This window comes from Psammomys obesus, unplaced genomic scaffold, assembly GCF_907164565.1.
Source record: "Psammomys obesus unplaced genomic scaffold, mPsaObe1.curated_primary_1811, whole genome shotgun sequence".
In the NCBI taxonomy this organism is placed as follows: domain Eukaryota; kingdom Metazoa; phylum Chordata; class Mammalia; order Rodentia; family Muridae; genus Psammomys; species Psammomys obesus.
In genome coordinates, this window is record NW_026585895.1 from 33,783,023 (window position 1) to 33,803,831 (window position 20,809).

At 33.5% G+C, this 20,809-nt stretch overlaps 1 protein-coding gene across 3 annotated transcripts in view; it reads left to right on the top strand.

Moving 5' to 3' along the window:
• Orc4 (origin recognition complex subunit 4) overlaps positions 1-20,809 on the top strand; it is a 37,556-nt gene that overhangs the window by 12,988 nt on the left and 3,759 nt on the right. For all 3 annotated transcript variants that reach the window (XM_055600370.1, XM_055600371.1, XM_055600369.1), the window contains exons 3-11: positions 1,844-1,920; positions 2,481-2,571; positions 5,480-5,555; positions 6,035-6,120; positions 9,464-9,512; positions 12,334-12,485; positions 14,441-14,614; positions 18,551-18,637; positions 19,945-20,053. In XM_055600370.1, the coding sequence (XP_055456345.1) occupies positions 1,844-1,920; positions 2,481-2,571; positions 5,480-5,555; positions 6,035-6,120; positions 9,464-9,512; positions 12,334-12,485; positions 14,441-14,614; positions 18,551-18,637; positions 19,945-20,053 (901 nt within the window). The remainder of the gene's footprint in view (positions 1-1,843; positions 1,921-2,480; positions 2,572-5,479; positions 5,556-6,034; positions 6,121-9,463; positions 9,513-12,333; positions 12,486-14,440; positions 14,615-18,550; positions 18,638-19,944; positions 20,054-20,809) is intronic.

The window sequence follows — 20,809 nt, forward strand, 5'->3', positions numbered from 1 at the left end:
AGTCTATAATCTAATAGGGAATTGCCATGATAACTCCACCCTTGCATGGATCTGGGTTGACCTCAGCCACGTTTACTTTTCCATGCTAAATTTTATTATTAGTCTTAAAAAGACCTTTTTTTCATAAATGTATATACATGTGTTAGATATGTGTGTGCAGGTCTGTGGTGAATGCTAGCTATCTTGCTGTGTCATTCTCCATGATGTTATTAAGTGGGGTTTCTTGTTGGACATAAAGTTTTCTAGTTGGCTAGACTGACTGGACAGCAAGCTCTATAATCTCCTGTCTCCACTTTCCAGGTCTGGAGTTGTAGACATGAGCTTTCTATACCTGGCATTTTATTATGGGTGCTGAGAATCTGAACTCAGCTTCTCATGCTTGCACAGCAAACAATTTCCCAACTGAGCCATCTGCTCAACCTTGACCTCACCTTTCATTTTAAAGAAAAATTACTGCTTAATAGATAAGTAGATCTTTTTTATATGTGAAACCAATAGTTCTTCCAGTTAATATCATATTAATTATCTGTCTGTCTATCTATCTATCTATCTATCTATCTATCTATCTATCTATCTATCTATCTAATTCATTGATCCTTTAGATGACTAATAGTCCATTTTAGTGATTAATGGGTATCAACTATTACCTATATAACTCCTATATAGTATTACAGATAACTGCATTAATCTTCAAAATGGGCCTGACACAAAAGTGTTAATTTTCCATTATTTAGATGTTTAGATCTGGAAAAGACTTGATCTCTTAATGTTAACTTAAATGACTCCTTTGGCACCATTCGCATTATTATTTCTACTTCCCCTAAAGTAATAGCCATATGAATCATTATTTTATCCTTTCATACCTGTAAAAACAAAACAATAAAACCTCACATTAAGTCTTTAGTACTTTCAGAATGTGACAGCTCTTAGTCTGGAAAAAGCGTATAATCCTTTAGTGTTTATTTCAGCACATTTTTTCAAATCTTAGCTTCCCCAAGATTGTCTCTGAATGATGACTGTATTAGTACCAGATATAGAAAAGAAATAACTTTACAGTGGGTTGCTTTTTAAAAGACTACTTGATAATTTTGGCATGATTTTTCCCAACTTAAGTCTTAAGACCATAATTTTAAGACAAATTTGAAAACATAGCTACTTTAAACAAATTCTGTTTGAGTTTGCTCCAATGATGTCTTACATTTTTATTTTTTATGCACTTATTTCTTTATGCAGTTATGGTGATTGAAACCAGGGCCTGTGCACATACACTGAGCAGCAGCTTTATCACTGAACGACATCCCTGGTCCTTACTTTTTAGACTAGTTTAATGTCATTTTTTTTCACTTAATTAAAAACTGGCTTATAGGTTGAACTAGTACTGTGTTGTAGTTTGTTATTTGAATTCCTATTTCTGTCCTATTTTCCAGTGTCTTTTAAAGCATGAATTATGCTCTTGTAGTATTTCTGTGCTCAGAATCTAATGTGTACTTAAAACTACATGAATTTTTAAGCTTTCTAAAGAATCCTGACTTTTAAGGCGGGTCCCTATTGGTAGTGACTAAGCTAAGACATTTTAGATGTGTTAATCTCTAGAGAGACCATTGACTATGTAGTTGCACTGGCACCATTAGATTATATTACATTATTAGATTTCTTCTAGTCTTTGTTTTTTGCATAGCATTCTACACAAAGTGAAAAATTTAGTCATTAAAACTCTCAAAATATGGTGCCAGAGCAGTTAGTTTGTATTTGTTGAATTCCTGACTGCTACAAGTAGAGATTCACATTCATTTTTATTATGTGTGTAATATTTTTATTTTATTTGTTCTCTTATGTTTATCAGGTGCAAAGAATTTTACGTGAAAGATTTTGTCATCAGAGTCCACATAGCAACCTATTTGGAGTACAAGTACAGTATAAGTAAGTCTCTAGCTGTCAGCTCCTCTAGTAGGAACTTATTTGTATCTGCTCTCCAAGTTTTGTAAAGGCTAGTCACACACAGATTTTATCTTATATTTTGGTGTTTCATATATAGAAATTCTGAATATTGTAAAACAGGAACACATACAACTACTTATATAATACTTCTTTTATGTCTATTTGCTATTATCTGCTATTCATGACCTTAGCACCTGTCAGCCATCTCAGGTAACGATAACCAAAGTACTAGCAAACATAGTTACTTTCAAGGCCAGAGGACTTAAAAGTTAGCACAGTTTTCCCTTATCCTTTCCTACTATGAAACTCAATAAATTACAGCCTTTCTGGGATTCCTCTTCAGGTCTCTTAGAGACTCAATTTGGAGATCCAAATGTCGTTTACTCTTTATTCTTCTATACGGGAAAATTTAGATCCTTCAAAGGCTAGAGAGCCCAAAGGGGAGAATTAATATTCACTTTCAAACTTAGCTTGTTAAAGGTATGATTCAATAAATTATTCCACCTTCAGTTTTAAATTTTCGCCTTTTTGTATCATTTTAGGCATTTAATCGAGCTACTCAAAAGAACTGCTATCTATGGAGAAAGTAACTCTGTACTTATTGTTGGACCACGAGGATCAGGAAAGACCATGGTAAAAGATCAATTTTCTCATATAGTAGTATTGCTTTAACAGACATAAGAAGACATCAGACGACCGCTGAATGTTTTCCATTTTGTTATGGTGCAGCAATCTTTCCTTTCTGTTCCTTTTAAATTGCAAAAGACATGCAGATACCCTGCAAAGTTAGAATGTGAAATTGGAGTTGATAATGCTTTTTTAACCTCATCATTCCCATTAGTGACAGGTTTTTTTCTAAACATTCGTTCTGTCATTGTCTTTTGTTCTTTGTGTTAGAGACAACCAGCTGACAAGGAACAAACAGTATATTATGCACTTTGTGTATGTTCGTGTGTCCTTGTGTTGTGCATGTGTGCATGCATATACCATGGTGTATGTGGAAGTCAGAGGATAACTTTGATGTTGATGCTTTGTCATCACCTTTTACCTAATTTGAGACTAGGGGTCCTTTATTATGTTCTCTGCCCAGTATATTCACCTACAGTCTTTCAGGGATTTTACTCTGTCCTCCCATCTGACACTGAGAGTATAAATACATGCTTCCATACATAGATTCTGAGGATCCCAACTAAGGACCTCACAGGTCATTATCATGCAGTGCTTCCCACCTGCAATTTTTTTCTTTCTCAGTTTATTATTAACATTTAAGCAAATCTTTCATATCCATTCATGTCTTCAATATTTATATCGTATTTTTTCTTTTTATCATATTTGGCTAGTTAATCTCAGAAAAAAATTCTCTTCTCCTACATTTGTTCTTTTTGTACAATATAGGAAGCAAATATATACATCAACATTAAATAGTTTACTATTTAATTTTAAGGTGCTGCGTTGTATAAACTGCATTTTTCTAGTATTCTGTAATGCCAAATTAATAATTTTGTTCAATAGATCTTTCTTATTTATAAACTTTCAAAATAACTTTCAAACTTGTTTTGATCCTTGTATTTAGTTAGTATAACTGCTATTTCTTTTTTGGGTTTTTGCTGTTGTTATTTATTCATTTATTTATTTATTTTGATAAGAGTTTTCTTTTGCATTTGTCTTAGTGACATTTTATTTATTTGTTTTTAACAAGAGGACTATAAAATTTATTTGCGTTTTTAGTTGTGTTGTATAACTTAATGACTCGGGTTATGTTCCTGCTGAAGGATTTTTGTTTTCCTCCTCCCCTTAGAATTGCATGGATTTTAGTAAAATTTTGTTTTGTGGGGAAAATCCTGGGAAAAGATTTTCTTTTCTATTTTTGAAATTTTTAGATTGTAAAAGTGGCCAAGTTACACAGTCAGAAATTTTAGGTCATTGCAGCTTACTAGAACATTATTTGCCCTTCTGTTGTACTTATTGTGAATTATATACCGTCTAACATAACAGTCGTGGACAAATCCAAGGAAATAAATCTATGGAGATAAGTTCCGTGGAAGAATGTTCAAATTTTCTTAATGCACTTATGAGATGAAATTTTACTAATGTCTCTTACGTAAAGGATTTGAAGTTTTTTAAATAGTGTGATACCTGAATTGAAATAGAAAATAGCAGCAAAATAATATATAAATGTCAGTGAAATATAAGAGATAAGAGGCAGCACACAGTGCAATAATGTTTAAATACATGTTGAAAGTAGTCTTTTAAGGAGCAAGTTTGTATGATACACATATGTTCTTTGTGGTAGAGTTTGAACTGTCCCAAAGACAGGAAAGTACCATCTTGTTCCTGATGACTCAGATATTCTACTCAGATGGACAGTTATACTCAGAGAGGTTGGTTTTTAAGAGGCTTTAGATGTAGTACCTGTCATGAAAAGTAGAATTCCATGTCCTTTAAAATCCCTGCACCTCTACCAAAAGTAGTTTCATTGTTTACTGTCGTTTTGTGAAAGCCGGCAACTTTAAATGTGTGTAATTTGCTCTATTTTTTTTTTGCACAAAGTTGTTGTGCTGACAGATAGCTTTAGCATATTTCAAATAGAAATGTTTTGTTTCTAAAATCATTTCCCAGTTATATCTGTCTTTGTTGAGTAGTCTTTTTGTCCTTGCTTAGCTTATCTCTCTGTTCCATTTACTTATGTTTGTTTTCCTGGGCCATATTTGTGTTGAATAGAAAAGAGTCCTTATTCCTCATTTGAAAAATTGTATACTTTCCTTAATCTTCCTCCCTTACAAATTATATGATGTTGTAATACCTCTGAGTAAAGTACATTTTCATAGTAATTATTATTAGTAATCTTTGAATTGCAGTCTTTTACTAACATTTCTATTGTTTTGTTTGCATTTGTTTGTGTATTGGTTTATGAAACAGAATCTCATACAGCTCAGGTTGCAAATCATCCTGGTCATTCAATATCTTATTTTCCCACCTCCACCTTCTGAGTGCTGGGATTGTAGGCTTAATGCCACTATATCTAGCTAACTTTCATCAGTATGGTTTTTCTATTTATTTATTCATGAGCATATATTCCCTTTTTTTTTTTTTAACTAATTGCTATTTCTTATTTCGTGACAAAATAGAGACTATTTAACAGTGTTTCATAGGATTGACATTGGAGGACAACCATTTATGTTGTTTTTTTCTATAGCTTTCAGCTGCTTTCAGTGATAAATAGAGCAAATGTTACTAAATAGTAAAATGCAGAGACATAAAAATCACAAAGGACAGTAGGTTAATCTGTAATATAGAGAAAACTTTGGGGCTGTTTCCAAAGTTTAAGACAAGTTTAGGTAAATTGTTAAGATCTTATAGTATCAGTTAGCCTCTGGTATCTTAAGACTTAGACATAGTATGTTGTCAGTGTTTAAACCTTTAGCTATATAAAATGATTTATTTGTTTATATTTGATTCTCAGCATTCATTATTTTAAAAAAAGAACAAAGGCTTCATTTATCTTTCCCATATTAACCGTTTTACACATTTTTATATTTAGTTATTAAATCATGCTTTGAAAGAACTCATGGAAATAAGAGAAGTGAGTGAAAATGTGTTACAAGTTCACCTAAATGGTGAGTATATCATTGTTTTCCCAAGAAATAATATTTGTAAAACTGTCTGGAAGTTTCATGGCCTTTAGAAATTAAATAAAGGAAAGTGTGTAAGGAAAAAGTGTATTCTTTTTATTTTGTTTTTCGAAAAGGGTTTCTCTGTGTAGCCTTCGCTGTCCTGGACTTGCTTTCTAGACCAAGGTGGCCATGAACTTACAGAGATCTACCTGCCTCTGCTTCCCAGAGTGCTGGGATTATAGGTGTGTGCCACCATACCCAGCTAGTGTATACTTTTTTTTTTTTTTTTTTTAAGTAGTGCTGTTTCCAAGGAATGGTTTTTTGATTACTACTTTATTAGAGGAAGTAATATAAGCTAGCACACTGTTTATTTTCTTTTTAATTAAATTTAAAAAGCAATGAAACATATATTTACTTAAAAAATGATCTATATCAAATACTTGCTTCATTTTAATCAGACACTTAATTTGGCTATATTTCAGGACTGCTGCAGATAAATGATAAAATTGCTCTGAAGGAGATCACAAGGCAATTAAATCTAGAAAATGTAGTTGGAGATAAAGTTTTTGTAAGTATCATTTGGAAAGTTAGAAGAGACATTAGAAAATTAGATATATTATATATATATATATTAGAAATTGGTGTAAGATTTTTGTTATTAAGAGATGTAATGTATGAGGATGCATTTAGTCATCAAACTTTTATTTTCAAGATTGTTTTTTATGGATTTTTTGATTATTGGCTTAAGTAAAAGTGTTTTTAAATCAAGACTTATGAAGTGGCATGGGCATGGTGGATAATATGCTGAATTTAAGAATGGCATTATTGACTCCTTTGTCACCGTGACTTGATCCCTGGTGATGATATTAGGCTGTTGGCTGATAAATGTCTCTCAGATTCTGTATTAAGTAGATGTGCTTTGTGTATTTTACAAGATTATTCTAAACACAGGAAGAACCTTAGGTAAGCTTCCTCTTTTTTAAATTACTCTGCTGGATGCTAATGTGCTGTATGAACATTGCTTATTTCAGTTCCATCACTTACGGTGTGCCTTGAAGTCTCAAGACCCTGATAGTGCCAGTCTGATTGGAAGGGTTCGAATATCTCATTAAACTGCCTAACTTACATGGTCTAAGGAAAACATGAGTAATCCATGTTCTAATCTACTATCCGGAGACTGCATGTGGAGCAGACATACACATGTCCCAAGTTTATTTTCTGGTCACTGCTTTCCCTGATGTGCTCTCACTCTTACTTGTCACTGTTTGCTCTGAACCGCAGTGATCTGAACATAGCTGTGTATGCTGCTTAGCATCTCAGAGAAAAGTTGAGCCAGCCACATGCTGTCTTCCTGCTCTACAAGCCGCTGGATAGTAAAGCAAATATTTCCCTTTTATAAATAGTATGTTCTACCTTTTATTTAGAATATAATTCAAAGCTCATCGCTTACTTACTATTTGGTCAGAAAGAGTTCCTCTTAGACTCAGTTATAGGTTTTAATTTCCAAATGATCTGGGGAGTTATTTCTAATGTTCCTGTGTGGGTATATTGGTACTATATTTGTGTAAAGGAATAGAAGAGACAGTTATATTACCATCCTATTTTAATCATTGCTATTGTTATGACAGTCAATCCTTTGTATGTTTAGTTTGTGCATCTGTGTATGCAACCAATAGCAAACTGAAGGTTTTCGGGGGGGGGGGGGGTTTATACTGAACCTGTACAGACTTTGTACTTTGTTACTGTTTGCTGAACAGTGCATTAGAAGAGCTAATAAATAATATCTAGATAATGTTCTAGTTTGCTTTTTGTTGCTATGTTGAAACACAGTAACCAAAACTACTCTGGTGGTCAGAGGGTTAATAGTCTGGTTAAATGCTTCCAGGTCACAGGAACTCAAGCAGGAGCAGAGGAGGAACATGGAGGAACTCTGCTTACTGGCTTGTTTTCTTTGTCTTGCTCATCTGCCTGAAATTGTTTCAACTCACTGTGAGCTGGGCCCCCTTGTATCAATTAGCAGCCAAGAAAATCCCTCACATACATGCTCACAGGCCAATCTGAAGGAAGCCATTCTTCAGTTGAGATCTTCTCTTTTGTGCCTCTGTCTGAATTTTGGTTAAATTAGTGAATATGAAATATGAGAGATACTATTGCACTCTATTAGATACTAAGAGTAATATAGAGGTGATGGACAATGTTGTGCAGTTTATTTGTAAATACTATGGTATTTTATGTAGAGGTATTGAGCAGCTATATTTTGATGTCCATGGGTGTGAGAAGGGGCCCGAGATTTAATCCTCCAAAATGACAAGGGATGGCTGTTAATAAATTATTAGCTTATATTCTATATTTTATAGATTAGTTTTAAGTTGCAGAGACTAAGTACTTTCTCTAAACTCAAAAAGTTTGTGAAGTCTGGACATAAAGCAAAAGTCACTTAAGCCAGTGCTTAACTGTATTCAATCTTCCAGTCAGTGTATTTATAAGTACATTATGCAGCTAGACATATATATATATGTGTGTGTATATATACATATACTTTATTATATACATTTGAATATGTATATATATATTCTTCATGATGATATATAATGGTCTGTTGAACAAACAAGAAGACAAAATATCTTTGAGTAAATAACTGACCACTGTTTTCCAGACAGATTATCTCTGTGAGCCAGTGTTATGTTATAGTAAATTGTGTTTATACTTCTTGGGTAGTAGTACTGACAAAATAGCATGTGGTTATTACATATGTGTCTTAGAAATCGTTTATTTATACTGGGCTGGTGAGATGGTTCTTTGAGAGGAGGTACTTGCTACTCAACTTGACAATCTATCAGAACCCACTTAAAGGTAGAAGAAGACAGTTATCTCCTGCAAATGGCCCTCTGACCTCCAAATGTACATTTTGGTGCACAAACACACAAACAAATAAATTTAAAAAATTATATCTTTATGCGATATCAAGTTCTTTCAGGTAGAGGAAAAAACCGATTAAGTTTCGTTTCTCTTGTTATAGCTCCTTAAATTTAAAGTTGACTTTTTCCTTAAAATAGGTAAATGAGAGCGTAGAGAGATGGTTCAGTGATAAAGTGCACTTGACACTCTTCCAGAGGACATGAGTTTGGTTCTTAGTAATCAGGTGGTTCACAACTGTCTCTTAACTCCAGGTCAAGAAATCAATACTGTTGGCCTCTGCACTCATGTGCACATGCCCAGATTTGTTTTTAATTACACCTATTTACCCAGGGATACCTGAATGAAATACAAACTAGTCATTTTAATTAAATTTTCAAGAGGTCTTCATCCAAATTCTGGAATATCTAAGTAATTTATCCACTACTCTATTGATTTCTTCTACAATGTTTATGTTTAAGTTTTGTCCAAAAACATTTTAGATGTGTTCCAAATAAAACCAGATAAATTTGGTATAATAAATGAAATTCGTAAATAGTTGTTCTTGAGTAGAAAAACTTTAATGTTTTAAGCAAATTCCTCTTTTTTTTATTTCTTTTTGGAATAGGTTTTATTTAATACTGAGTGTTTTGGTGGTACAGATTAATTTGAGACTAGGAATATGTTGTGCTTAGATATAAAGCAGAATGTATTTCTTGTTTCCAGCTATACTTAGACGTTAGCAATCCTCCAGATACTACACTTTTATCTAACGTTTCTTTCTGTATTATATAGAAAATATGAAATTTCACATGTGATATACTACTGCCATTTTCAGGATATTACCTTTTCTATTTTTGTATTTAAGTTATGGATAATTAATGCAGATGTTAACTAAGAATTTATTCAGTGGCTAATTTCCTAGTAAAAGCAATGCATGTTTTTTTTGCAAATATCTTAATAGTCAGCGTTTTTTATTTTATCGCACTCCATTCTTACTTATTTTTGTTTTTCAGGGCAGCTTTGCCGAAAACCTTTCATTTCTTCTGGAAGCTTTAAAAAAAGGTACATGTTCAAGATACTTGTAAAAAATTAAAATTCAAAAGATACTTACTTTGACATTTGTCGTCTCTTGATTGGTTAAGTTTTACCGGTTTTTACAAAAAAGAAAGAAAGAAAGAAGAAAAAAAGGAAGCAGAAAAGAAAGAAAAAAGTTACAGGAATTAAACTAATAATCTAACGGGTGCTGTAGGACCACCACTGTAATGATGATTTTCAGTATTTGCTGTTTTTCTTTTATTCAGCTGCCACATATCACTGATGTGGATTTGAATGTAGCTTTTTACAGGGATCAAATCAGTACAGATGAGATGGCTTAGCAAGTACGAGTGCTTGCCATACAAGTGTGACAACCTGAGTTTGCACCTTGAAGCCAAGATGTAAGGAAAAAGCTGACTTCTAAAGGTGTTGACTTCCCCACACTCACCATAACACACTAGAAGCTGTACATGTAGCCATCATTCAGAGACACTAATGAATTAAAAATTAAAAGGCTAAAATTGTTCACCTGTAATCAGCACTTGGGAGCTCAAGATAGGAAGAATAGGAGACCATATATCAAACAAACAAGAATAAGATCATTTGCCTGTCACGTGCTAAGTATGGCTTTTGTTTTTATAACCAGGAAAAAAAAATGTTTGAAAGATTATCCATGTATTTTCCTGAATAGGTTATAATAGGTAGAATTTTAGATTAGAAAGTACCATTTTGACATTAGAAGAGGGAGAAAACAGGGAACAGGACAGGAGCCTATCACAAAGGGCCTATGAAAGACTCTACTCAGCAGTGTATCAAAGCAGATTCTGAGGCTCACAGCCAAACTTTGGGCACAGTGCAGGGAATCTTATGAAAGACCTGGAAGAGCTCAGTCTCTAAGTGGGTTCCTAGTAATGGGAACAGGGGCTGTCTCTGACATGAACTCAGTGGCTGGCTCTCTGATCACCTCACCCTGATGGGGGAGCAGCCTTATCAGGCCACAGAAGAAGACAATACAGGCAGTCCTGATGAGATCTGATAGGCTAAGATCAGAAGGAAGGAGAACAGGACCTTCCATATCAGTGGACTTGAAGAGGGGAATGGGAGGAGATAATGGAGGGAGGGTGGAATTGGGAAGTAATGAGGGAGGGTGCTACAGCTGGGATACAAAGTGAATAAAGTGTAATTAATATAAAGTATTTTTTTTAAAAATATTTTTTTAAAAAAGTACCATTTTGAAATGAATATTGCTTAACTATCTTTTAAAGCATGCTTGAGAATATTTGTTCTTTTCAGAATTCTAAAACCATTACTAATCTTTATCTTTGGCTAGCTCATAGAAAATAAGCAACATTCCATTTTTATAATTTTGTTTTTTGTTTAAATTGCATGATCTCGTTTGTGGTGATGCCTATTTATTTGATATTTTGACTGACCATGGTTATTTCCAAATGGTTCTTCGCTCTATTTTGGTGGCATTTGTTTCACACTTACTTATAGAACTTCTTGTGTTTCATTGCTTTAAATTATATTTGTATTTCTTGACTTAATAGAAGTCTTAAATTTTTAGATAATTTTATTTAGAAGCTGTTTTCTCTCCTTCAAATTATAAAAATACTTAACAGTATTCCCACTTAATACACATATTTCTAAGTGATAATTTGATTGGATTTTTTTATTTTGAGTCACTATCTCCTGTAGTAACCCAGGTTGGCCTTGCACAAACTTTATAGCCGAGTCTGACTCTTTTTGATTATTTGTTTTATTTTGTCTCAATATTTTTATTATTTATTTACTTTGCATCCAGATTGCAGCTTCCACTTCTCCTCTCCTCCCTGTGCCTTCCTCTTACCTCACTTCCTTCCCATGGATAGCAATCCCCCTTTTTTTTGGCATATCATGTTCTAAGGCTGACTGTTAAACTCGTTATCATCCATTGCCTACCTTCCAGATTGCTAGGATTCTTTGCACATGCCAACAAGGCCACAGATTTATTTTTTTATGTACTACTTTGACTTTGAACAAGCCATTTTCCCCACTGAGATGTTAGCCATCCTTTACAAAACTGTTTCTGTATTATTTCCTAGTTCTGTTAGGTTTCAGTGGTTTTTCTTCTGTTCTCTTGCCAAAATTAAACTGTTTAAGCTCAGGTTATGTTTAATTATCTGGATAAATAAATCTCTTAATCTGTGCCTGAAAGATTTTACATAGATGTTAATTATTCCTAAAGTTTCAATGATTTTTCTGTTAAAGTAGTTTCTATTCAATAGAGAGAAAATGCATTGAGTCATAACATTTCCTCCTAATTGAAATATTAAAACCTGTAGTTACAAGAATTTTAGTGGGTTTTCTTTTTTTATTGCACTTTATATTCTAATGGATGTTTGTAAAGAAAACTTTAAATGAGAATGTGCATTGTACTAGATAAATATGTCTCTTTTGAAACAATAGGTTTCTCTCATTAGGTGACTTCTATTTCAGAAGTATTTGATGGTATTCAAAAGTCATTTTGTAATTATTAAGGAAATGTACTTACATAATTATAAAATTATCTTGCAAATGTCTTCTCAATTTTTTCATCAAATTGCTTACTCCTGTAACTAGACTGTAAACTACTTTAGAACAATAATGACTATCTTTCTCCTATGGATAACTTTTTACGTAGAAGTAAACTTGCATCTATAAATGCCTTGCCCAGAGTAACTTATTGTTGTGTGTTGAGCTGAATTTTAAACTGATGCATGGCATTTTGGAAATTTAAGAAAAGTTGATTTGATTTTTTTTTTTTTTTTTTTTTTTTTTTTTTTTTTTTTTTTTTTTTTTTGTTAATCTGAAAATCAATTTTTCTTAGGTGACCGGACCAGCAGTTGCCCAGTAATCTTCATACTGGATGAATTTGATCTTTTTGCTCATCAGAAAAACCAAACACTCCTTTATAATCTTTTTGACATTTCTCAATCTGCACAGACACCAGTAGCAGTTATTGGCCTTACATGTAGATTGGTAAGTCTTTCCATATGTATATAAAATGTTTTTGTATGCATGTGTGTGTTGAGTGTGTGTATGTTTAGAAAATTCAAACGTAATTCCTGGCATAAGCCATTTGACTTAATGTAGGTTTTAAGATATTTTGAAAAGTATCTGAAATTCTTTTTCTGCTTTTTCCTTGAGGTAAAAAGGAAAAGAATTTCTACATATATTATAAGCTTATGTTTAATCCTCTTAATGAAATCATAGAATAAAATTCACAGATATTGTAAGTGTGGTTTCTACTATAGCAAGTAAATAAAAGTCAAGTAATACCAGTTATGTTTTATAAGTTAGTAATATTTTCTTACTTTTTCATACAAGATAATTTTCATAATTTGGATTAATTTACTAAGAATATATCTTCAGAAATTCTGTCAGTATTTTTTTTTCCCTTTGGCATTTGGATTTTAAAATGATTTCACCCAGATTCTAGTTATTGAAAATTTTAAGCAGCTTCATGAGTCTTTGTGTGCTTAACTTTTTGTTTTGTTTTGTTTTATTGTGCTTTTTGTCCAATTCTGAGATGGAATCTAGGACCTTATATGTCGTAAGCAAGCACTCTTACCACTGGATTATATTCCCTATTTTGATAGAGAATCTCACTCGTGAGTTGCTTAGACTGCTCTTGAACTTACTGTGAGTTTCAGACATACTTTGAACTTGTGAATCTCTTGAATAGCACAGATTATGGGATTATACCACCAGAGCCATTTGTGTCTTCTGTTAGCGCTCTTGTATAATTATGTAAGGCTGGCTCGTTTATTACCATTTTTTTCTTTTCTATGGCTCTCTTATATTTTTTTATAAAACTTTTTTTTCAATTCTCTTTCTGCTTTTCAATCCTTCTGCTTTTCTATGAAATTTTTCTGTTTCTTTGGTGCTTTTTTCTAAAGTTTCTGACTTTGACAACCTCTTAATACTTAGTCTCTTTATGGCTTTGAGATCATTCTTCCAACATAGCAGATCTGAGTGATATCTTGTATTTATCTATCATTGTTACTCTGTATTTATTTTTTTCCTTAAAGGGGAAGTTATCAGCAGGCTAAGAGAAACACGTTTTTAAGAAAATGGTAGGGAGGTGAAGCTGGGCAGAGAGAGGGCTTAATAGTCATAATTCCTGCTGGTCAAGTATGAGGAACAAAGTTCCTGCAACTCCAGAATTTTAAGGCCTAGACTATATCTATGGAACAAGTTACCTGACCAAACTAGTCTAATTGGTAGATTTTTGGGCTCAATTGACAAATTCTGCCACAGGAACAAGAAAGATGCAAAGTCATGATGAATACTCTGGATGTTACTCAGGCCTTCACATTTACATAAACTCCTGTATTTCTGAAAAGTGTGCCATATATACATAAGAAAAAATCCTTTGGATGAAAGTAGGAATGGCTTTCTGCATAAGCATGAAGGTTTGAGTTGAGTTGCCAGCGCCCATATAAAAAGCCAGATGTGATGGTGGGCCACTGTAAACCAAACACTGGGGAGGCGGAGACAGGAGAACCCCTATGGCTTCAAGGCCGGCCAATCTAGCTATATATAGGCAGGTTCAGGTTCAGTGAGAAAGTCTTAACTCTTTTTTTCTTTTTTGTGTTCACTGCTTCCCATTCTGGGTTATACCCATTTAGAGATTGAAATGACCCTGTCAAAGGGGTCTCCTAAGACCATCCTCTATAGCCAATATTTGCATTATGATTCATAACAGTAGCAAAATTACAGTTAGGTAATAGTAACAAAAATAATTTTCACCACAACATGAAGAACTGTATTAAAGGGTTACAAGCATTAGGAAGCTTGAGAATTCTCCTCAAATTAAAATGCTTACTTGTAGATTATAAAAAGGTGTTGGTAATTACAAGCTATAGTTTGCTTCTTTCTTACAGCATATTTTTCAGCATGCATTTTCTACAGGTTTCTCTTTTGTTTTCCAGGACATTTTGGAACTCTTGGAAAAAAGAGTAAAGTCCCGGTTTTCTCACCGGCAGATACATTTAATGAATTCATTTGGTTTTCCACAATATGTGAAAATATTTAAAGAGCAACTATCTCTACCTGAAGAATTTCCAGATAAGGTTTTTGCTGAGAGCTGGAATGAGAATGTTCAGGTAAATTGAAGGCAATAATCTAAAGATATAATCTTTGTATATCTTTTCATGTTACTAGAAGAATGCAAGTTATAAACTCTTTCTTATTTAAAAGCAATAGAAATATCTTCTCTCCTATAACGAAGTTCTTTAGAAGAACTTCAAATAAAGCTTTAGTGGTCATGTCTGTAGTTGAGTTTTTAATCTATATCTGTTTTATAGTTTAGATAATTTTTAGTTAATAGCATAGTTCAAATTTTCTATGTTTTACAAATTTAGAAAGAAACTGTATTGACAGTTCGTATTTATCCTATATATGTATTTTTATTTGCAGTTCCCACACGACTCCAGCTTTTGTTTTATTGGTTGGATAAGTGACTCTCCAAGGCTGTAGTGCCCTGTTATATACTAGGAAACCAGACTGGTGCCACACTGTGTCCCAGTCGTGTTTATTTGATCTGCTACATTTCACACCTTACTTGCAAACTAAATTTTATTTTAAACAGAGTTCAATGCTTTAATATGATTTTTTTTTATGTTTAACTCTGTTCTGAATCATACTTCTTCACTTACAGTAATTATTTCTGTAACAAAATATATAGGAAAATCAGTTTCAAGGAGTACAGTATAAGTAATCCAGAGTTGTATAAAAATGTACATTAGTGGTTATATGCAAAATACTGTGCCTTTTCATATCTGAGAACAGGATTTTCTTATATTTGGCTGAAGTGTTTCCGTGACTCAGGCACCCTATAGATACAGGTCAATGAATATATATAAAGAATGATAGAGGTTTCTGGTAATGTCTAGATGAATTTAAAATTGGATAACATTTGATGATAGGCTGGTCTAGGTTTGGTCTAGTTTTGTTATCAAGTAAAGGTGTCTGGTCTTATCTTCTCAAAGTAAAGAATTGAGCCAAGACACATGCAATTTAGGTAGACATGTATTCAGCAAAGGACAGTCTTGTCCAGAGAGAGACTGGAACATGATGCCTCAGACAGAAGAATGAGTAGCAACTCATTAAGTCCTTTCAGACTTTGTGACTATTTATGGATGGCATGATCATGAGGTGGAGTTACTGTCTTCCTCCTGGCAATCATGGTGAACCAGGTCTCCCTTCTAGGTTGTTTATTTCCTGTGATCCTTGTGAAGCACCCATATGCCAGGCTCTTTTGAGGATGTAAGCCCTTCTTTAGTATGTGAAAGCTCCCTGGCACCTTAGTTTCTGATATTATGTGAAGAACTAACTTTAACTTCAAGGATGTTTAGCCGCAAAGAAGTATTTGTCCATTGGGAAGCACACTTACCAAGACATAGCTGCAGTTTTCTTGGTTCCCTCAACTGAGGTTACCAAGCTACTTAGGAACATGTGCCATTTCCTTCCCTGACTACGTGCTCTCCTGCTTTCTAGTTGTTGTTTTTGCAGACTTTATAGCCACCAAACTTAAATGGCACATGGTAAGTGATGATCTTTTTCCTTGTGACAGTCTTGCAGATTTAGTGATCAAAGGAGAGCTAGCCCTATTAGAACTTGAAGCTCTTAATTTTTTTTTTTTTTTTTTCTCTTAAGACAGTCATATTGTGCTGCCTCCCATGGGTGTGTTTATAAAATGTACTTGGAAAATATGTCAGCACCATGGCCAGAGTCCCTGTCCCTAATTGGGTGAGAATGTGGTAAGGGTGGTTTGGGGAGCTAGCCTCTACCCCAGTGCTGACATTGTAGCAAGTTTTTGTTTGCTTGTCTGTTAAGATACACCTGTGTTTTCAACAAGCTCTTTATAAGAAATACAAAATGTGTGTATTGAAAGTGTGAAATTTCAAGAGACTAAAGCTTATTCCTGTAATTTAGATATTTTTGAGTTGTACAAACAAAACATGGTGTTATATCTCTGAGGTTTTTTTTGTCATTGTTTATAGAGTTTAGTTCAGTTTTTATATTTGTTGGGATTTTTTAGAGGTCTTTGATTTTTTTTTTTTAATGTCGTACGATGTCCTTTGATTTTTTTTTTTTTTTTTTTTTTTTTTTTTTTTTTTTTTTTTTTTTTTTATAACCCACTCTGTCCTATTTGTGCTGCCTGTCTACTCTTAGCTGTGGAGCCATCTGCTGGAGGCTGTCCAGCTTGCCAGGACTGTACCTTTCCTAAACCTGTCAACTGTGCTAGCTGCTCCGCCAGTGCTGGGAGCTTGTGAACCCCTTCCTGTCCCATGCTAGAATGCTAACAGGTTTGGTCTTATCCAGATGACCACAGCTGACATGAATTTATGAATGTAGCAGTTCTACTATGGTCCTCCTTGCCCTCTGGCTCTTAGAATTTTTCCGTCCCCTCTTCTGAGATGGTCTTTGAACTTTGTGGAAGAGCTTTGCTACATAGATGCCTCCTCTGGGCAAACACTAATCACGCACTGACTCTCTGCACTTTGCTCAGCTGTGAGTTTCAGTATTAACTACCATCTGCTACCTAAACTTCTCTAATGAGGTCTGAATCCTATACTAATCTACCAGATAGGAAGTTAGAGGGCAGTTTGAGACAGTGTCCATATAGCAGAATAGTAATAGCAGGTTCACTCCTGGGAGCTTTCCAACCATGGGTCCTTGGCCATATTTACAGTAGTAGGCATGAGATTCCTGTGGAGTGGGTCTTAAATCTAGTTCATGATATTTGTGCCACTACTGCTCCCATGGGCATATCCTGCCATGCTGGCCATTATAGTGTTAATATTTTTGTTCTGACTTGTTTATGGAAAAAGAACCTTTATACCAAGCAAAATGACTTTGGAAAATTTTTGTCAAGTGTCATTACATCTTACCTTGCTCTATCACCTGTAAGTTCACTTTTTTCATCTAATGTTTTATTCAGACTAAATATTCCTTACCTTCCATTGAATCCCAGTTCTCTAGAATTGACTCTTTTATTCTTGCTTAAAGAAAGGGTCCTTTTGGCCTCCACATTTCTATATCCACTGGCATCTTCTTAGCTTGCAGCAAGTTTAGTTTTTACAATGTAGTTTGTATTGTGTTGTGATTATCACTTCCCTCTTGACAAGTCTTTGCTTGTTTAATGGTTAGTCCTTATGTCAGCTTGACTAGGCATAGATCACCATGGAGACATACTTCAGCATCTATCTATGAAGGTATTTTCAGAAAAACATTAACTACAGAGGGAAGAACCATCCAGAATGTGGGTGCCACCACTCCATGTGCTGGAGTTCCATACTAGATGGGAAGGAGGAGGTGAGCTAAGAACCACCATTTGTCATTTTCTCCTTCCTGACACAACTTATACACTGGCTCATGCTGCCTCAAGCTTCCGTCACCCTGCCTGCCCCTCTGCATCGGATTGCACCCTTCAAAAGTAGAGCCAAAATAAACCCTTCCTTAAGCTGCTTTATTGTTAGGTGTTTTTTCTCAGAAAGAAGAAAAATAACAAATACACTTTCTTTTCTAGATCACTATGGTCTGTTGTACATTCTTCTAAGCTTGAGTATCTTCTTTTTTCATCTACTACTTATAACTGAAGGCTCACTTCATCACATCTTACCCTTCCCAGATCTTCTGCTTACCCCACCCCCATAATAGTTCATCTTTATGGTTTTATTCTTTTTAAATATATTTTTTTATTTTTTCCTTGTCAATGAGGGCTTCATCAGACAAGTCTTCTATAAATGTCTAAATACTCTCCACAGTTGTAATTGGTTCTAATTAGGCTTTCTTTTTCTTTCTATCGTATCCTTATACAAAGAACTGCTTACTATGATGATTCCTCTTTTTTTTTTTTTCAGCATAAGGACTCTTCATTCTCTGTTGTGCTTTGTGCTACATTCTGTTCATTCATCCCACTAGTTTGATTATATAGTTTCCTCATGGTGGGTTGGAAATTTGGGGTGAAGTTATATTATCCATATTTTATTTATTTATCTATTTATCTATTTATTTATTTATTTATTTTGTTTTAGTCTCTCTCAGAAGACTCAACTGTGCGTGAAGTTCTACAGAAACATTTCAATGTCAACAAAAACTTGAGATCATTACATATGCTATTGGTTTGTATTTTTAAATACCTTTATTCTTTACCTGATTGTACATATGTATAAATATTATTTATTGATGCATAAATATATGTATATATATATATACAAAATGAAGTTATGGAGTAAGGTTCTTTAGAATCTTTAGATTAAGAATCTTTATGTATCCATCCATCCACACATGTGTGAGATTTTCTTACTTCACCTTGTTTATCATTACAAAAAATGAAAATCATAGGTGCTTATCAACAGGAAATGAGGAATAGTGGGTATGTATAAAGGAGTACAGTAGAAAAGGAATGAACTGGAATTGAAATCTCAATGTGCATTAATTTTCAATAGATTTTCATTGAAAGATGAGTTTTAAAACTAGGTTACATTATTTATAAAAGGCTTGAAAGTTAACTGTATCATCTAGTAATACCTATAAATAGAAGTACAAAGTTTTTATGAATATATTAAAATTAAGATATTCTTGGCTGTTTTATGTGGCAAAGGGTGCATTATAACAAACACAGTATCCTCAGCTGTATGAAAGGTATATTTTATAAAATATAAAAGTATGGTGTGTTACATAGGTATATTATTTTATTTATTTTTTTATGTAAGCAGTATCTTTTAATAAACAAAAAGTAGAAGAAGAAAGAGCTACAAATGCTCTGAATTCTAACTTGAAGAAGAATGAAGCCCACGGACTTTCAGTCTCTTGTTCTTAACTATAGAGGATCTGAAGTGCATATTTAATTGATATTGTATGTTTGTTAGACATATATATATACATATATGTTGCTACATTGTATGTCTGTAACATCTACAAACCCGAAATACTTGTATTCAAAATACAAATTAAATAAGTTGAAATTGTTAATTAGAACGTAGTCCCTAAAGCTGATATTTGCTTAAGAAAAAATAAATGAAGCAGATAATTGTTTCTAAGTTTATTACTGATTTCAAAAATACCAACTTCTAAATTGCACTTACTTACCTTAACAGACTATTTGTAAACATTTGTATAAAGCACAGGTACTTTTTTAAGGTCTCTGTGTCTGAGTTTTGATTAGTATTCAGTTTTTTTTTTTTATTGGACTTTTTTTTAAGAATAAGTAAATAGTTTTTTTTTGAGAATAAGTAAATATGGCTCAAGTGCAAAGTAGTAGAGACGGCAGCATATGAACTGAATCATTGTTACATTTTAATGGAACAAATTTTGAGATTAATCTTCTCTTGCTTCTTACAAGAATAAATCATACAATTTAAAAATTGTTCTTCAGTATCTTCAAAATATTCCATTAAATAAGTAATTTTAATGCACCTTTCTTTAGATGCTTGCTTTAAATCGAGTAACCGTATCACACCCATTTATAACTTCAGCAGATCTGATGGAGGCACAGCACTTGTGTAGCTTGGATTCTAAAGCAAGTATTGTACATGGTGAGAATCTGCTTTGTTAGTCTTTCTTTTGATTTTTGGATTTTAAACATTTAAATATAGAAGCTTCCTCAAATTATAATTAGTTTGAACATGGTACTTTGTATACAGAATACCTTATATATATAAACATATAAAGCTGCAGCTTTCAATCAGTACTATGCAGTGTATTAACTCTTACTTAAAGTGAAAGAAACTCTGTTCTGCCTCCCATGCCACATGGGAATTCCAGGACTATTAGTAGGACTATTACTGATGTTCCCCTTGCTCATCCTAACTGCTACTGTATTTTCTGTATTTGGCTATTGGGGTTCGCTATCCCTTTTGAAAATGGAATATTTTTCTCTCCACTGTGTTTGAGGAGGTGGGGAATATACATACAGTTTTAGATAGAATTTCCAGAATTCCTCTTTTAAATGATCCCCAAAGGCCTATGTTATTTGAAATTACATGATAATCACAATTTCTATTTGTTGTGAGCCTATAGTATCAAATCTTTTATACTTATAACACATCCCTTTATGTTTAGAAAAAAAAAAAACTTTTGCAGATCATCCCGACTCCCAGAAAGAAAGGAAAAAAACAAAACAAAACCCAGTAACAACAACTGTGTTCAGAGAAGTTAAGAGACTTACTGTGGTTTTGTAGATAATAGTTGTTGGAATACATTTAAATACAGAGAAATGCTGATCTACTCTACCCTTCAAAGCCTTGATTTATTTTCAGGAGGACAGTTATTTTAGTGTCATGGACTACTAG